Source organism: Phacochoerus africanus, chromosome 15 (genome assembly GCF_016906955.1).
Source record: "Phacochoerus africanus isolate WHEZ1 chromosome 15, ROS_Pafr_v1, whole genome shotgun sequence".
Taxonomy (NCBI): domain Eukaryota; kingdom Metazoa; phylum Chordata; class Mammalia; order Artiodactyla; family Suidae; genus Phacochoerus; species Phacochoerus africanus.
Genome location: NC_062558.1, coordinates 124,956,887 through 124,973,239, shown reverse-complemented (window position 1 = coordinate 124,973,239; position 16,353 = coordinate 124,956,887). Strand labels below are relative to the sequence as shown.

Here is a 16,353-nt window from a genome sequence, read left to right as displayed (position 1 = left end):
GCTGGCCGAGGAGGGTGCCATCACTGCAGCATCACATTCCACATCCCCAGACATTTGCAGGCAGATGCCCAAAGCCTGGTGTGCAAAGAGCCAAGGGTGCTTGTGTCTTATGTTGGGGGTCCCCACTCCTGTCAGGGAGGAAGGCAGAGGGTGAGCAGAGGCCTTGAGCAGGGAGGGGGCCCTTTTCCAGGGAGGAAAACCCACAGCACTTCTAGATGTTTCGTTGTCTTAGTCATTCCTCAGACATTGACAAGAAAATAAAAATCAGGAATACCTATTGTGGCTCAGCGGTAATGACTCCAGCTAGTATCCATGAGGATGCAGGCTCAGTGCCTGGCCTCACTCAGTGGGTTAAGGATCTGGCATTGCTGTGAGCTGAGGTGTAGGTTGCAGATGCAGCTTCAATCTGGCATGGCTGTGGCTGTGGTGTAGGCTGGCAGCTATGGCACTGATTCAACCCCTAGCCTGGGAACCTCCATATGCCATGAATATGGCCCCTAAAGAAAGAAAGAAAAAGAAAACAAACACAAGTCAAAGTAAACTTAGGGATTTCTTCATATGGGGGTGAGAAACAAGGGCTCTCCCTAAAGACCCAGAATGCTGATTCCCTGGCCAGAGACAGGAGTCCTTGGTCCCTGGCAAAGGCTCTGTTGGTTGGGAGTCAGTCCCTTGCCTTAGTTTCCAGAGGTCTGGAGCCAGTGTTTCTGGAAGCTTGAAGGAAATAGTCTTTGTTTGGGGGGAGGGGCACACCCATGGGACATGGAAGTTCCCAGACTAGGGGTCCAGTCAGAGCTGCAGCTGCTGGCCTACACCACAGCTCACAGCAACGCCAGATCCTTAACCCCTGGAGCGAGGCCAGGGATCGAACCCACATCCTCATAGATGCTAGTCGGGTTCATTTCCACTGAGCCACGAGGGCACCTCCTTGACTGCAATATTCTGAGTGTCTCATGTTCTAACAGCAGCAGCCACTACACTCCTCCAGGGACTGTCTCTGATCCCCCAGCAGCCCTGGGAATGCAGACAGGGATGTTATCCCTATTTTATACACAGGGTGGGGGGCAGGGAAGCCCTGCTTGGCAGGAGAATGCTCCAGCTGGCATTCGGATCCTGGTCCGACCCCGTGCCAACCAGCCAGCCCTTCTCCAAAGACCGCAAGTTGGTGGCACAGTCAGTTCTGAAAAGATGTCCTCCAGCTCCTGGTATGGCCGGTTCCCCACCTGCCAGTTGGCTTCAGTTGGGGTGCTGATTCCAATGCGCCCTGGGGCCGGCTCCCTGCCCTCCCCACTGGCTACGGGGCGCTGTGACATCGCATGGAGCAGTCATGTTGAGAACTGGTGGCCAGGATGTGCAGTAGCTGAAGAAGAGGAAGGCGCTCCGGGGAACCGCAGAAGGGAGGGCAAAGACAGGTCCTCCAGGGAAGCCTGGCCATGTCCCACCGGTGACCTGGACCCCAAGGTGACCCAAGAATCATCCCCAGACGCCATCACCCACTTGTTTCTCTCTCTTCCACAGCCAGATATCAACGAGAAGTACCTGTCCGCCTCGGAGTACGGAAGCTCCACAGATGGCCACCCTGAGGTCCCGGAGACCAAAGATGGTATCAGCGCTCTGGCTGTCAGCCGGGGGTGGGGTGGGGGGTACCCCAAGCTGTGAGGCTCAGCTCTCTGGCTCAACCCTAATAGGTTTTAACAGCCAATTCCAATACGCCTCCGATTCCTGAACTGCTTAGACATAAGCAGCTGATAGACGCCAGAGAAAGGGAGAGGGGACCAAAGCAAAGTTAAGTTTCATGAACTGCTGGGGGTAGAATATTCTTTTTTCTCATCTGCTAACCCGAGGTCAACTCTCTGAGCCAGTTCAGGCTGCAAAGCTTCTCCAGGGCTGACATGTTCTATGAGAGGTTGGTTGCCTCTCTCTCGAGGGTGTGAGTCTAGGGACACCCGACTCTGGCCTGTGCATCCTGGTTTGGGGAGCAGACGTGTGTGTGCGCGCATGCGTGTGCATGCGCATGTGTGCACATGCTCACAGGGAGAGGCAGACTTGATGGGAATAGTTCTGCTATGACGTGTGTGTGTGTGTATAGACTTGATGGGAATGGTTCTGCTATTTTTTCCGTCTCCATGAGGGCACACCGGTAGGCTGTGTGCAAGGCTGATGGTGTTTTCTCTCATCTCCACAGTCAAGAAAAAATGTTCTGCTGGCCTCAAGCTCAGCAACCTGATGAACCTGGGCAGGAAGAAATCTACCTCCCTGGAGCCTCAGGAGAGGTCCCTCGAGACAGCCAGTAAGACCCCAGCCACCTCCTGGGCCAGAGGGCGGGCTCTCCCTGGGCTGCCACAGGTCTCCAGGCGGGCAGCTCAGCCACCAGCAGGGGTTCTGGGTCTCACTCTGACACCCCTCGGGTGGGTGGGCCCCCTGCCCACAGTTTCTGTTGATCTTCATTGCAGGCAGCTCTTTAGGCCTTACCCATCCCTCCTGCTGCAAGGCTGGCTCCTTTGTGGAGGTTGATGGGTAACTGATGGCTGTCCTCTAAAGGTCCTTAAAGTTATGTTCATTTGACCAGTATGTATGGAGCGTGGTAGGCACAGTGTCAGGGAAGGGGGACCAAGCAGACGGAGGCAGAGCCCTGAGAGCTTAAAGCTCAAGAGAGGTGATGGCGGGAGTTCCTCTTGTGGCTCAGCGGGTTACGAACCCAACTAGTATCCATGAGGATGCAGGTTCAATCCCTGGCCTTCTTCGTGGGTTAAGGGTCCAGTGTTGCCGTGAGCTGTGGTGTAGGTCACAGACGCAGCTCGGATCTGGCGCTGCTGCGGCTGTGATGGAGGCTGGCAACTACAGCTCCGATTGGACCCCTAGTCTGGAAACTTCCATCAGCTGCAGGTGTGGTCCTAAAAAGCGAAAGAAAGGAAGGAAGAAAGAAGGAACGAGAGAGAAAGAGAAAAAAGAGGCGAAAAAAAAGAAAAAGAGAAGATGGCTTTTTATATTTATAACCACACACTGTGCTGTCTTAGTAGCTACAGGAACTCAGGGACAGAAAGAACCTTTCTTACTCTGGGAACAGAGTAAGGACTGGCTTCCTGGACCTGAGCCTTGGAGGAAGGGCAGGAGCCCAAAGGGCTGGGAGGGCCCCCGGGGGCAGGAACAAGACTCTGAGAGGAGCACTGGTGACACCTGTTACAGGGACGACAGAAGCCTGTGTTCTAAGTACAGAGGGTGTGTGCAGGTGCTGGGGGGCCTTAGAGGGGGGCTCTGCTGCCCTTACTCAACCTTGAGGAAACCAAGGCCAGGGGAGAAAGACCTTTTCCAGACAATATCCTGGCTTCCAGCCTGAGGCTCACTGCTCTACGTCCCCCCAGGGCCTAAAGGCCACTGCTGACCATCTCTGGGCCTGTCCCTCCTCCTCCTGGAACCCATGTCCCAGCCCTGGCTCTCCTCCTGAGTCCCAGTTCAGCTCCATGCTTTGTGGCTGCAGCCTGGGATCAGATGGAACAGGAAGACGGCAGATGTGGCCTTAACTGCGAGCCTCCTGCTTCTGCCCCTGCAGCCTCGAGGCATGATGCTGGCCCCAGTGAGTCACTTTGGGAGATGCAGCTGGCTTAGGCTGGAAGTTACTCAGTGGTGAAGCATCCTGCCCTCTGTGGCTGGGGACAGGGCCAGAGAGAACGCAGATGCCCTTCTTCCTGGGACTCGGCGTCTGGGCTCCCTGCTTCTGCACCCAGAGTTCTGTTTGGCCTAGAGAATGCTGCTGGCGAGTGGGGCACCTGCCTGAATGAACCAGGGTTCCAGGTTCTGGGCTTACATACTTCTGTCTTACTATTTTTTTTTTTTTTCTTTCTGCCATTTCTTGGGCCACTTCTGCAGCATATGGAGGTTCCCAGGCTAGGGGTCCATTCGGAGCTGTAGCCACTGGCCTACACCAGAGCCACAGCAACGCAGGATCGGAGCTGGTCTGCAACCTACACCACCGCTCACGGCCAACGCCAGATCCTTAACCCACTGAGTGAGGCCAGGGATCAAACCCACAACCTCATGGTTCCTAGTCGGATTCGTCAATACTGAGCCACGACGGGAACTCCCCATCTTACTATGGTGATGTGACAGTCACATGGCTCTGAGAAATTCCTGGTCTCCACTGTGTGTCTCGCAGTGGGCTGGGTGCCAAGGTGGCCATCCACATTGACGCTGCTGCCTGGGCCCAGTTCATCCCAGCTAAGGTGAGAGCAGCTGCTGATCCCCAAGGATGGAGAAGGCATAACCTCTTTGTCAGACTGTGCCTCTGGGAAGGTGAGCAGCGCAGAGAGCTGTCAGCCTCCTGCAGAGGGGCCGAAAGACCCTTCATCTTTGTAGCACCTGGGACAAGGCTGTGCCTGGCACATGATGTGAGCTCCATAACATCATGGGGGAGGGAAAGGCTTATCATCTGAACCCAACACATGCAACCATTTAAACACAAGAAAGGATGGCGTGAGGGGTGCCCCCACCGGCACTGGCAGAGAAAGAAGCAGTCCCTGGTGGAAAGACCACAGGGCACAGATCTGGGCACTGGAGACGAATGTGCCCAGTTCCTGGCCTTGACAAGCTCTGTGTCTGCTTGGGAGGCTTACTTGGGAGCAGAGTGTCACTGTTTGAGGACTCAAGGGTTCTGAAGGCAGTAGAGCTGGGAGGGCCAAGGCCGGCCACCTCTGGGAGGAGGAGGAGGAGCTGGCTGAGGGGAGGAGGACTTTGCAGGCTGAGATTGAGTGGCCCAGGGATGGCGAGGTTGCCAGAGCAGCTGAGGAAACTGAGTCTGCAAGGTGAGGGGGTTGCACCTGCAGCTAGGACATGTGGCTGGGGTGAGCTTCCTGCGCGGGGCCTGAGCCGCCGGTGGAGGCAGGGAGGAGGACAGGCCTTCGAGCCTGGAGATGAGGCAGGGAGGCAGGGGTGTGTGTGTGAAGGAGTCTCCACTTGCACATGCATGCACACCAACACACACACACACACACACACGGCCTCCTCTAGTCTAAGACCCAACTCACTTGCTTCTACACACTTTCCAAAAACCAGTAGTGCTGTGCTGCCCACCTTCAAAAGGTTTAAGCTGCTAATGCAAAGGAGGGAGAAAGTCCGATTCACAGCCTCCGCAAGGTTGGAACGTTTCTCGGGCAAAGCCTGGCAAGTCTTTTTTTTTTTTTTTTTTAATCTTTTTGCCATCTCTTGGGCTGCTTCCGTGGCGTGTGGAGGTTCCCAGGCTAGGGGTCGAATTGGAGCTGTAGCCGCCAGCCTACACCAGAGCCACAGCAACTCGGGATCTGAGCCACATCTGTAACCTACACCACAGATCATGGCAACACCGGATCCCTAACCCACTGAGCAAGGCCAGGGATGGAACCCGCAACCTCATGGTTCCTAGTCGGATTCGTTAACCACTGCGCCACGACGGGAACTCCAAGCCTGGCAAGTCTTAGAACAGAGATTCTGGAGGAGCCTCTCAGGGGGCTGGAGGCATCCCTGGCCGCCCCCCGCCACCCAGCCCCCTCAGCTGCATCCCTCCCCGCAGGTTACCTGAACGTGCTGGTGAACAGCCAGTGGAAGTCGCGCTGGTGCTCTGTCAGGGACAGTCACCTGTACATCTACCAGGACCGGAACCGGAGCAAGGCGGCCCAGCAGCCCCTCAGCCTGGTGGGCTGTGAGGTGGTCCCAGACCCGAGCCCGGACCACCTCTACTCCTTCCGCATCCTCCACAACGGCGAGGAGCTGGCCAAGCTCGAGGTAGTGCTGGCCCGTGGGGGAGGGGCAGGGCCCGGGGGCAAGGTCACAGCCCTTGCCACAGGTCCTGAGGACCACAGCCCCACAATGGGAGAGTCCACCCAGCGGCTTTATTTGTACTTCCTTTGCCTGAGATTGTTTGCATTTAAAAAAAAAAAAAAAAATTCCATTCCCTTTCTGACCTCAGGGTGGTGGAGTTATAGGACCGGGACAATGAGCTATTTCCTGCACTCAGGGCAAGAGGAGTATTTATAACTCCCTGAGCTGCTGGAAAAACTTTCTGGGGATTCAAAGCGGGTTTGTGATTTTGTTTGTGTATCACCAGTACATTAACATGCCAACCAGTAGGGCTTATCTTGGGGGAGAATAAGGTTGGTGATACAATGACAGTAATCCCACTCCCCCCCCTGTTTGATGTTATGTTCCATTTATAAAAATAAGAGGTGACATAATACCTTGCAATGAGCTGGGCAGTCCCCAGCAGAAGGCTTTACAGGCGTTTAAGAACACACCCCAGTCCACTCCTGTGCACCTAGCCCTGTATCCCCGGGGTCTTCCTCCAGATTTTGCGCCAATGCTGCCCTCTGGTGGCTAAAAGATCCACATCCCTCTTCATCCATCCATCCCATTGACAGATACCTACTCAGTACAATAATATGGTGAAGAAGTGGAACTTACATTCCTAGTACAAGAGTGAGATGTTCTTCATTGCCCCATCGATTACTTAAGGCCAGTTGCCAGAGAGCAGTGGGGCAGGTGCTGTGAATATGTGTGGAAGTCCACGTGCTGGGCAGGTGGGCGCTAAGTAGGGAGAGCTTGTGTGGGGCAGGAGAGGTGGGGAGGAAAGCGAGGCTGATCCTAAGAGGGGAGAGAGACCCTGAAGGGATTCAAGGGAAGGTGGCCTGTTCAGATTTGGCTTCCCAGACACTTCTTCCAGCTGCCGGGGGCGGGGGGGTAGGAAGGGATAAAATGAGAAGCTGTTACCATTGTCCAGGGCAGGGATGGTCGCAGCAGGAACTACAGGCCATCCAAAGAAAAGCTGTGTTGAGAAATCCACTTGAAAATGAGTAGGAAAAGGAAAGCAATTAATGTCGAAATCCGCTTTCAGCTACCCCCTCCGATCACGAAAACAGGGCAAAGGGGTGGCAGAGCTGTACTGAGCAATGCCAGTCAGATAGCTGTTTTTCCTCATGAAAGAAAACGCATAATATTCATAGAATTTCCAGGGCTTTCTCATTATCAAGCCAAGAATCAATCTTGGCATTTAAATAGAAATACCCAGCAGGTACACTTGATGAGAATGCTGTGTTGTCTCCTGGGAAAATATAGGCACCAACGTCACGGGGATTTAGTTCCTGATTTGTCTGAACGATTTGACCTGGTGTAAGGTGTATACTGAAACCGTAAACAAAAATAAATTCGCATTTTGATATTTCTTAGCAGGGATCCGGTAGTATTACATGCATGAATTAAAGCTGTTGAAATTGAAATGTGATCATTCACAAAAGAGAGGTGTCACCCAAGATACACCGTTACCAGGCCTCTCGGGGTTCATTAGCCTTCTGGAAATAGATGTATATTAGCATCACGTGTCATACTTGGCACAAATGTCCACAGCATCATTGAGGTCACTCTAGGGTGTCACTAGTAGCAGGAAATACTATTTCGGGTCCCCGGAGGATGGGACGTGCTAGTGAAAATGAGGAGCTTGGCCCCAGGGCCTCACAGTCAGAGGCCTTGTGTAGGGTGGGGCTGGGGAGAGGCTGGGCCCCAGGCTGCACGGTCAGCCCCGCTCATGTCCTTCTCGGCCTCCTCCCAGGCCAAGACTTCCGAGGAAATGGGCCACTGGCTAGGCCTCCTGCTCTCGGAGTCAGGCTCCAAGACAGACCCGGAAGAATTTACCTACGACTATGTGGATGCCGATAGGGTTTCCTGTATTGTAAGCGCCGCCAAAACCTCTCTGCTGTGAGTATTCAGGGACCTCCCGCTTTGCACCCTCCCATGCCCAGCCTTGCTTCCAGACCCAGGCCCAGAAGGGGCCCTGGTGGGCAGCTGAGCAGTGTGGCAGCTGGGAGGGCCATCAGTGTCGAAACCGACGTGCCACGAAGTCATCTTATGTATGCTGGGGCTGTACCAGCCGCCTGGCTTGGGGGACTTGTCTAGATAAAAGAGCTGGTTAACCTGTTCTGCGCAGCAAAAAGATCAGGGCCAGGGAGCAGCCTTCAGGAGGGCCCCGCAGGAGCTGAGCCAGGCCTCTGGCCCAGGGACAGCCACAGCATCCAGCTCTGGTTAGACACTCTCAGCTCCTTAAGGCAGAGCCGGCGCCTTTGCTGGCTTCCGCTTTCCTTCTGCTGAGGCAGCATTTGCCCATGGAGCCCTCGCTGGGTCCCAGCACACCCTGGAAGAAGCAGGGCAGAGGTGGCACTTCTGCTTCTTGGATCAGCAAACTAACTCCGGGAGAAGTGGTCCTAGGGCAGGGCGGGGAGGGGTGAGCAGATGTGGCAGCCAGCCGAGCCACTGGAACAGAATCTGCTCTCTGAGGTACGAAATGCAGAAAGTGCCATCTGGCCAGTGAGGCCCCAAGCATGCCGTGTGCCGCACAGATAAAATGAGAAAGGATTTTGTTGTTGGAAGGAGATCCTGAAAGGGAGAAATAGGGGTGAGAAGACGGCAAAGGAGCCTAAGAGGAGGGAGGTGGATAGGGACGCCTGCTTTCCTGGAAGAGAAATTTGGAACGGGAATTCTAATAAGAAGGCCCTGGGGAGAGAGAGAGGAGGTAACCCTAAGCAAACGGATTCGTGGAGCTCCCGTGTGGCTCAGTGGGTTAAGGATCCAGCATGGTCACTGCAGTGGCTCAAGTCACTGCTATTGCATGGGTTTGATCCCTGGCCCAGCCAAGGGCATGACCAAAAAACTTTAAAAAGTAGAAAAAAAAATTCATTTTAAAATGAGGTCAGTGCTGGTCCCCAGGTCTCCTGCACAGCCCACGGATTTCGCCATAGCTCTCACTGCTATGAATGCTTTGAGGCTGGTGGCATTTACCCTCTCTTGCCGTGTCTTCCAGACTGATGCAGAGAAAGTTCTCGGAGCCGAACACTTACATCGACGGCCTGCCCAGCCAGGATCGCCAGGAGCTGCTGTATGATGATGTGGAGATGTCGGAGCTGACGGCCTCGGTAAGGATGCCACCAGCAGCCGCCTGGGGCTGCCCCTCCTCCTCCTGCCAAGCCTCAGTGCCTTTGTGTCTCAGTGCCAGAGACCATTAGATGGTCCCCAAGAGGGATGGGCTCCAAGTCACCCACAGGGCCATCAGTGTTGAAACCAAGGTGCCACAAAGTCCTCTTATGTATGCTGGGGCTGCGCCAGCTGCCTGGCTTGGGGACTTGTCTAGATGAAAGAGCTGGTTAACCACTCTGGTCAGTTCACGGGTAGAGGGTGTGGTATTGGGAGTGGTGATATTGTTAGCTCTTTTTATTTTATTTTATTTTTGCTTTCTAGGGCTGCAGCTGCAGCATTCAGAAATTCCCAGCCTAGGGGTCGAATCAGAGCTACAGCTGCTGTCTATAACACAGCCACAGTAATGCCAGATCCTTGACCCACTGAGTGAGGCCAGGGATCGAACCTGCATCCTCATGGATCCTAGCCGGGTTTGTTAACCACTGAGCCACGAAGGGAACTCCAGCCCTTTTTTTTTTTTTTTTTTTAATTGAAGTATAGTTGATTTGCAATATTATATTAGCTTCAGGTATACATCATAGTATGTATGATTATAAATTATATGCCATTAAAAGTTATAACAAAATAATGGTTCTAATCCCCCTCATGGTTTATCTGTTTTATCCAGAGTAGTTTGCATCTCTTAATCCCACACCTCTATCTTGTCCTTCCTCCCTTCCCTCTCTTTAGTGATCAACAGTAGTTTGTTGTCTTTTTCTATGAGTCTGTGTTTCGTTTTGTTTTGTTTTGTTTGTCTTTTTGCCTTTTCTAGGGCCGCACCCACAGCATATGGAGGTTCCCAGGCTAGGGGTCTAATCAGAGCTGTAGCCGCCCGCCTTCACCACAGCCACAGCAACGGGGATCCAAGCCGCGTCTGCAACCTATACCACAGCTCACGGCAACGCCGGATCCCTAACCCACTGAGCAAGGCCAGGGATCGAACCTGCAACCTCATGGTTCCTAGTTGGATTCGTTAACCACTGCCCCACGACGGGAACGCCTGTGAGTCTGTTTTGCTCTATGCATTTGATTGTATTATTTTTTAGATTTCATATAAAAGTGATAACATACAGCATCTGTCTTTTCATGTCGGACTCATTTCACTAAGCATTATATTCTCTAGGTCCATCACATTGCTGCAAGTGGCTGAATTTTTAGTTTTTAACAGTTGAGTAATATTCCCTTGTGTATGTATATATGTGTATATACATACATACATCTTCTTTTCCATTCACCTGCTGATGGGCACTAGAATTGCTTTCATATCTTGGCTATTTTAAGTAGCGTTGCTGTGAACACAGGTGCATGTCTCTTTTCCCATTCGTGTTTTTGCTTGTCCCGGATATATTATATATACCAAGGAGTAGAATTGCTGGATCCTATTAGTTCTGTTTTAGTGTTTGGAGGAACCTCTGTGCTGTTTTCCACAGTGGCTGCACCTGTTTACCTTCTCACCGACAGTATACAAGGATTCTCTTTTCTCCATATTTGTTATTTATTTGTAGGCTCTTTGAAGATAGCCTTTCTGACAGGTGTGAGGTGCTGTCTCATTGTGGTTTTGATTTGCATTTCTCTCATAATTAGCATCTTTTCATGTGCCTATGAGCTCACCATATGTCTTCTTTGGAAAAGTGTCTATTCAGGTCTTCTGCCTGTTTTTTGCTTGTTTGTCTTATGGTAAGCTTATTTATTTTCGGCCTCGCCCGCAGCATGTGGGAGTTCCTGGGCCAGGGATCAAACCTGTACCACAGGCAGTGACCCAGAGCCACTGCAATGACAATGCTGGATCCTTAACCTGCTGTGTCACAAGAGAACTCCAATTTTTTTTTTTTAGTAGGAAATCATGAGCTATTAATATATTTTCGACATCAGCCCCGTCAGTCATTTTATTTTGCAAATATTTTCTCCTATTCTATAGGTTGTCTTTTTGTTTTGTTGATGACTTCCTTTGCTGTACCAAAGCTTTTACAGGAGCTTTTGTAATTAGGTCTCATTTGTTTATTCTTGCTTTTATTTCTTTGGCCTTAGGAAACAGATCCAAAAAAGTACTGATAGGATTTATGTCCGAGGGTGTTCTGCCTATGTTCTGGTCTAGGCGTTTTATGGATTCAGGTCTTACACTGAGGTCTTTAATCCATTTCGAGTTTATTTTTGTGCATGGTATGAGGAGGTGTTCCCATCTCATTCTCTTACCTGTAGCTGTCAGAGCTCATGAGCCTCTGAGGCTCAGATTGGAATAATCACCCTGACAACAGGTTCCAATAAGCGGGCTTGAGCCTCTGTGCTGTGCCAAGGGCTTCTCTTTCATCCCGGCCACTTTACAGGGAGGTGCTACTGTCTCTTCTCTAGAGGAGGAAAGAAGGGTCAGGAAAATGAGGTACTACTCCTGGGCCTGCCACCTCTACAGCAGCAAACCCAGGACTCAAACCCCAGCATTCTAATCCAGCTCAGTATGAGGCTCCCCAGGAAGGAGGTCCTGTGAACTCCATGGGCCGGGACAGAGGTTTGCAGCAGGGCTGGTGCCCCCTGCAGCCCCCCGGGATCAGAGGCAGTGAGAGCCACCTGACTCTTTCCTGTGCAGGCGGAACCCCCCGAGGAAGCTGCCCCTGCGACAGATGCTCCGAGCGAGTCCGACCCCGACCGAGTATACCTGGACCTCACGCCCGTCAAGTCCTTCCTGCACGGCAGCAGCGGGGTGCAGGCCCGGGCCCCCTCCCCCACGCCGCCCCAGCAGGACCCTCCGGTGGAGGCCCTCCCTGCAGACCCAGACCCCACCCCTGATGAGCCCCTCGCAAAGTCTCCAGAGAACCCTGAGTTGCAGGTACAGGCTGCCCCCAGCAGGTGAGCCGGCCTCCCTGTGCCGGGCCCTGGGCCAGCTGAGTCGTGCTTTCTCCCAAAGCAGGTGCAGCAGGAGAGTCTGGAACCTGAGGAGACTTCCCCTAGGCCGACAGCCGTCAAAAGCCAGACTGACCAGCAGAAAATCTCCATCCCACCAAGCTGCCCGGATGCTGTGGCCAATGCCCCAGCCGGGGCCAGCCCACCTGTGAAGGACAAGTTGAAGGCAACCAATGCAGGTGCCTATGCTAGATAAAAGCTGAATGTTGGCTTAGAGAAGTTAGCCTGCTTCCCTCCCTTTCAGATGAGGAAACAGAGGCTCAGAGAGGTGAAGGGACTTGCCTGAGATCACACAGCAGAGAAAGGGTGGACCAAGTTGCCTCCTCTCTCCCTGCCAGGCAAGCCTGGTGTCCAGCTCTAATCTGCCACCAAAGGCCTGGGTTCCACCTGAGCCTGTGGGGTGGGCTGGGACAGCTCGCATGGGCCAGTGTGGCTGACCCGGGGGTCCCCCCGCCTCTCTGGCTCTGTAGAGATCAAGCTTGGCAAGAACAGGACAGAAGCCGAGGTGAAACGGTACACGGAGGAGAAGGAGAGGCTCGAGAAGAAGAAGGAAGAAATCCGGGGGCACCTGGCTCAGCTCCGAAAGGAGAAGCGGGAGCTGAAGGAGACCCTGTTAAAGTGTACAGGTAACGGGGTCCCCAGGCGAGGGGCCTGGGCTCTTGGCGGGGGGGCGGGCAGAATCCAGATCAGCGCACCTGGTCTGCAGCCCTGTCAGCCTTTGGCACAGGTGGATGCTCCCTGCAGTCTTCCCCTCCATCCTGTCTCAAAGGCTGCTGTCCTGCACCAGGACGTGCTGGAAAAGCTGGTTCAAGGAGGAACTCTTAAATCTGTGTGTTTAGATCTTAAATGTTTGATTCTCACTTAAACAAACACGTATTTCTTGGCCCGTCTTCGCCTTTTCCTGCGCTCTGGATCAGCGCTCACGCATTAACCACCCCTTTAATGCCTCCTTCTTAAGCTCCCATCGTTTCTTATACACGTGTCTTAAGTTTTATTCATTTTAAAGAAATTCGAATCCTTGTAGATTATTTTCCACATCAGCCTCATATCATTTGTCAGCTGTTTCCCAGCAGCTTGTCTCTTGGAAGACCTTTCAGCTGCATTTGACTTAGTTTTTAGAGAGTGACTCTGTGCTCATTTAATGTTTAAATTGCCGTCTCGCACCCACAAGTATAAACAGTTTGGGGGCCTGGGAAGCTTCTAACATGACTGGTGGACAAAGGTCATGGGGGCACAAATTACATTAATATTATATCTTTATTGAGAGATAATCCACAGACTGTATGATGACCCATTTCCAGGGTACAACTCGATGGTTTTCAGTATATTCCGAGTTGTGCAGCCGTCCCCACGGTCAATTCTGGAACATTTTCATCACCCATACCTATTTCCCCTCAATCCTCCTATCCCCAGGCAACCACAGATCTTTCTGTTGTTTATAAATGTGTGCCCACTGGTTTTGGGGATTTGGGCAGTCTTGGCTGCTAGTGCCCAGAGGCCAGGAGACAATCACTGGGTTTCCTTTCCATCCAGCCAGGACCAGAGGGCAGGACTGAGACACACTGCTGTGTTAGGCCCTAGGAAGCACCACGTGCCAGAAGGATTGGGGCAATTGTGTGGGGCAGGTTGAAACAGCCCAGCCTTCCTCCAAGGGTCATCCGTAAAGCTCCTCTCTCCCTTTGGTTGGGGTCATTGTCACAAGAGCAGATATCAAAACAATCTCTAAAGTCTCTAAGAGCCTCTGGGACTCAGGCCCTTTTGTGAAGGCTGAGCTCTTCCTCCGGGGCCTTTGCAGAGCGCTGACGCAGGATCTGGGCTCCGGGGCTGTCCATCTGCTGATGCAGGACCTGGGCTTGGAGGCTGCCCACCCCACAGAGTGTGTGGGACCCAGAGCTGTGGTCCACGGCCACCCAGGGTCCTGTTTCAGCAGCGGTGGGTGCAAATCCTGCCTCCTCCCGGCAGGGCTTCTGGCCGAGGCTATTCCTGCAGCCGGCTTCATTCTCTCTGCAGACAAGGAGGCAGTGGCCAGCCTGGAGCAGAAGCTGAAGGAGATGGATGAGGAGTGCAGGGTGGAGGAGCGCAGGCGCGTGGACCTGGAGCTCAGCATTGTGGAGGTGAAGGATAACCTGAAGAAGGCCGAGGCCGGGCCCGTGACGCTGGGCACCACCGTGGACACCACCCACCTGGAGAATGCCAGTCCCCGTGTGAGTCAGGGAGCCACGTTCCTTGGTGCTGTGGGCCGGGCCTGCTGGATCGGACTCAGGGGACTGGGTCACACCTCCCTCCCCTTAACTCAGTCCTCGCTCTCTCCTGTCGCCATAGCCCAAAGCTGCCACCCCAACTCTGGCCCCGGACTGTACCCCAGTCAATGCTGCCACTGCGCTCAAGAACAGACCTCTGTCGGTCATGGTCACGGGCAAAGGCACCGTCCTCCAGAAAGCCAAGGTAAGGGGTCGCTCCTGGCCTCTGTTGGGCCCATGGGTGGACAGCAGCACTGTCACTGTGGTGGGGGCCTCCTTCTGACCCGGGTGGCCCTTTTCTGCTCTGAGTGAGGGCTCTGCTCTCAGTGGGATGAGGCAGGAGGAGGCCGGGTCTGGGGCTTGCCTGGGCCCTGGGCACTGACCCACCAGAAGGGTGCTTGCGCTCGGCTCCGACCTTACGAGTCAGCCCGAGGGCACAGAAAGCCCCGTACAGCCCACCAGGTGCTGATCAGGAGATCGAGAGACAGGCCGGGGCCGCATGGTCCTCCCATTAAAAACACCCCAGTGACTGCAGGACTTCCGCCCTGAAAACTAAAGAGTGACTCAGTTTCAGACAGGTGACTGATTTGCCTAACGCTGCCCAGCCAGCTGGTGGCAAAGGCTCAAGAAGGGTAAACACGGAGCCGATGCCACTGTGGGGTTTTCCCGAGGGCCACAGAGACTGTGTGACAAACCCTGTGCTCATCTGTACGATGAAGCGCATGCCCGGAGCTGCCCGGGTTTGGCGTGGACTCTCTTTAGTTCCACCCCACTTACCTGCTTGAGATACTCTGAGGCACCAGTGACTAACTATCAAGTCCCTGAAGACCTCGAGCCACTGCTGCCACCGTGCTGTGACAAACATCCCTCACCCCCCGCTCTCCGCCACACGAGGGACAGGTGCTCTGTGAAACAGTGGGACACACGCATGGAGGCAGAACCCTAATTGCTGCCCCTCTTCCCATTGTCTTGTGTGTATACGTAGGCTGCTACAGAAGATAACTAACTTGTCTCTTTGGGGCGGGGGGTGCTGCTGGGGTTTGCCTGGTACCCTAGGAATGGGAGAAGAAAGGAGCGAGTTAGGAAGCGAGCTTCATCGCCTGTCAACATGGACCTTGGGGACAATCCTGCTTCCTGACAGTCTTCGTTAGAGCAGCAGCTCTGTGAAAGGGTGAGTCTGGTTACAAGAAGGAAGGAAGGACTGGGGTTCTGTGAATGGAGCGCCTCAGCGGAGAGGAGGCTCTCCCCCTCTGCAGAGCCAAAGGAAGTAACACAACAATGAAAAGGCTTCTCTCTCTCTCTTTTTTTTTTTTTTGGAGACCTAAGTCTGGTGGTTGTAAAGAAGACATTGCTGTATTTAGGGGTATCCTGTGTTTCTTCCTTGACGGTTTCGTCAATTGCTTTATCAAGCTTTTTAAGTGAAAAGCTTCTGATGTTGAGACTTTGGTGGACGAGAAACCGAGGTAGCAGGGCCCTGCTGCGCTGATCACATGGCTCTGGTGATCGGGAAGAGGGAAACGCCTGGTTGTCATCGCCTATCCGAGTCTTCGCGGTGCCGGGGGTTAAACCGTCCTTGTCTTCAACTGTGTAAAACCATCGTGGTTTTTTGAGAAATTGCACGGGGAAAGATATTTGGGACCAAGCTGAGACACCGTTCCCAATAAATCAAGGACTTTTTTCCCATCCTAAAGCAAGCCTGAATCAATTGTGTTTTTTTAAAAAAATTGTTTTGCTGTATTATATAGGAAAAAAAATGTTTAAAATCCTGTAATTTAGAACAGTGAAAAGTGTCTTTGGAGAGTTAACTGACTTTTTACATTATCATAGAAACAAGATTACCCTGTGTTTACAGATTGAGTCCTGTGGCGAGGCCATTTTTATAGAAGAGTTAGTTATTTAATATAATGCTCTCTTAGTCTCTGTTTTTTAAGTTGTCCTTAATGTCCAGGACCTTTCCAAGGAAAAAAAAAAAGGGGGTGGTCTCTTTTCTTTAATGGGCAGTGCTGTTCTTTGTGCTGCCTGTCCTTCTCTTCCGATGGCGTTGTTAATACAGGTTGAAATGTGTCATCTGTCATCTCTGCCTCATTTCTGGGGGTTCTGAATCAGAGTTCTCTATAACACTGGTTCCTGAGAACTAAAGGTCTTTTGATTCTTATTGTCTAATCCCAGGGCATTTATTTCCTTTGTCATAAACACTTGGTGTCCCAAGTGGTGAGTTAGAGTTGATTTTTTTTTTAATAAAATGTTCGTTGTA

At 52.8% G+C, this 16,353-nt stretch overlaps 1 protein-coding gene across 4 annotated transcripts in view; it reads left to right on the top strand.

Annotated features, from left to right (window-relative positions):
• The window catches only part of AFAP1L2 (actin filament associated protein 1 like 2), a 104,609-nt gene extending 88,256 nt beyond the window's left edge, over positions 1–16,353 (top strand). For 3 of the 4 annotated variants that reach the window (XM_047760244.1, XM_047760242.1, XM_047760245.1), the window contains 11 exons: positions 1,516–1,600; positions 2,183–2,287; positions 5,540–5,751; positions 7,568–7,713; positions 8,813–8,924; positions 11,546–11,785; positions 11,864–12,038; positions 12,330–12,485; positions 13,870–14,063; positions 14,182–14,304; positions 15,156–16,353. In XM_047760244.1, the coding sequence (XP_047616200.1) occupies positions 1,516–1,600; positions 2,183–2,287; positions 5,540–5,751; positions 7,568–7,713; positions 8,813–8,924; positions 11,546–11,785; positions 11,864–12,038; positions 12,330–12,485; positions 13,870–14,063; positions 14,182–14,304; positions 15,156–15,182 (1,575 nt within the window). In that variant the 3' untranslated portion in view covers positions 15,183–16,353. The remainder of the gene's footprint in view (positions 1–1,515; positions 1,601–2,182; positions 2,288–5,539; positions 5,752–7,567; positions 7,714–8,812; positions 8,925–11,545; positions 11,786–11,863; positions 12,039–12,329; positions 12,486–13,869; positions 14,064–14,181; positions 14,305–15,155) is intronic. The other variant, XM_047760243.1, reaches the window with a different exon arrangement.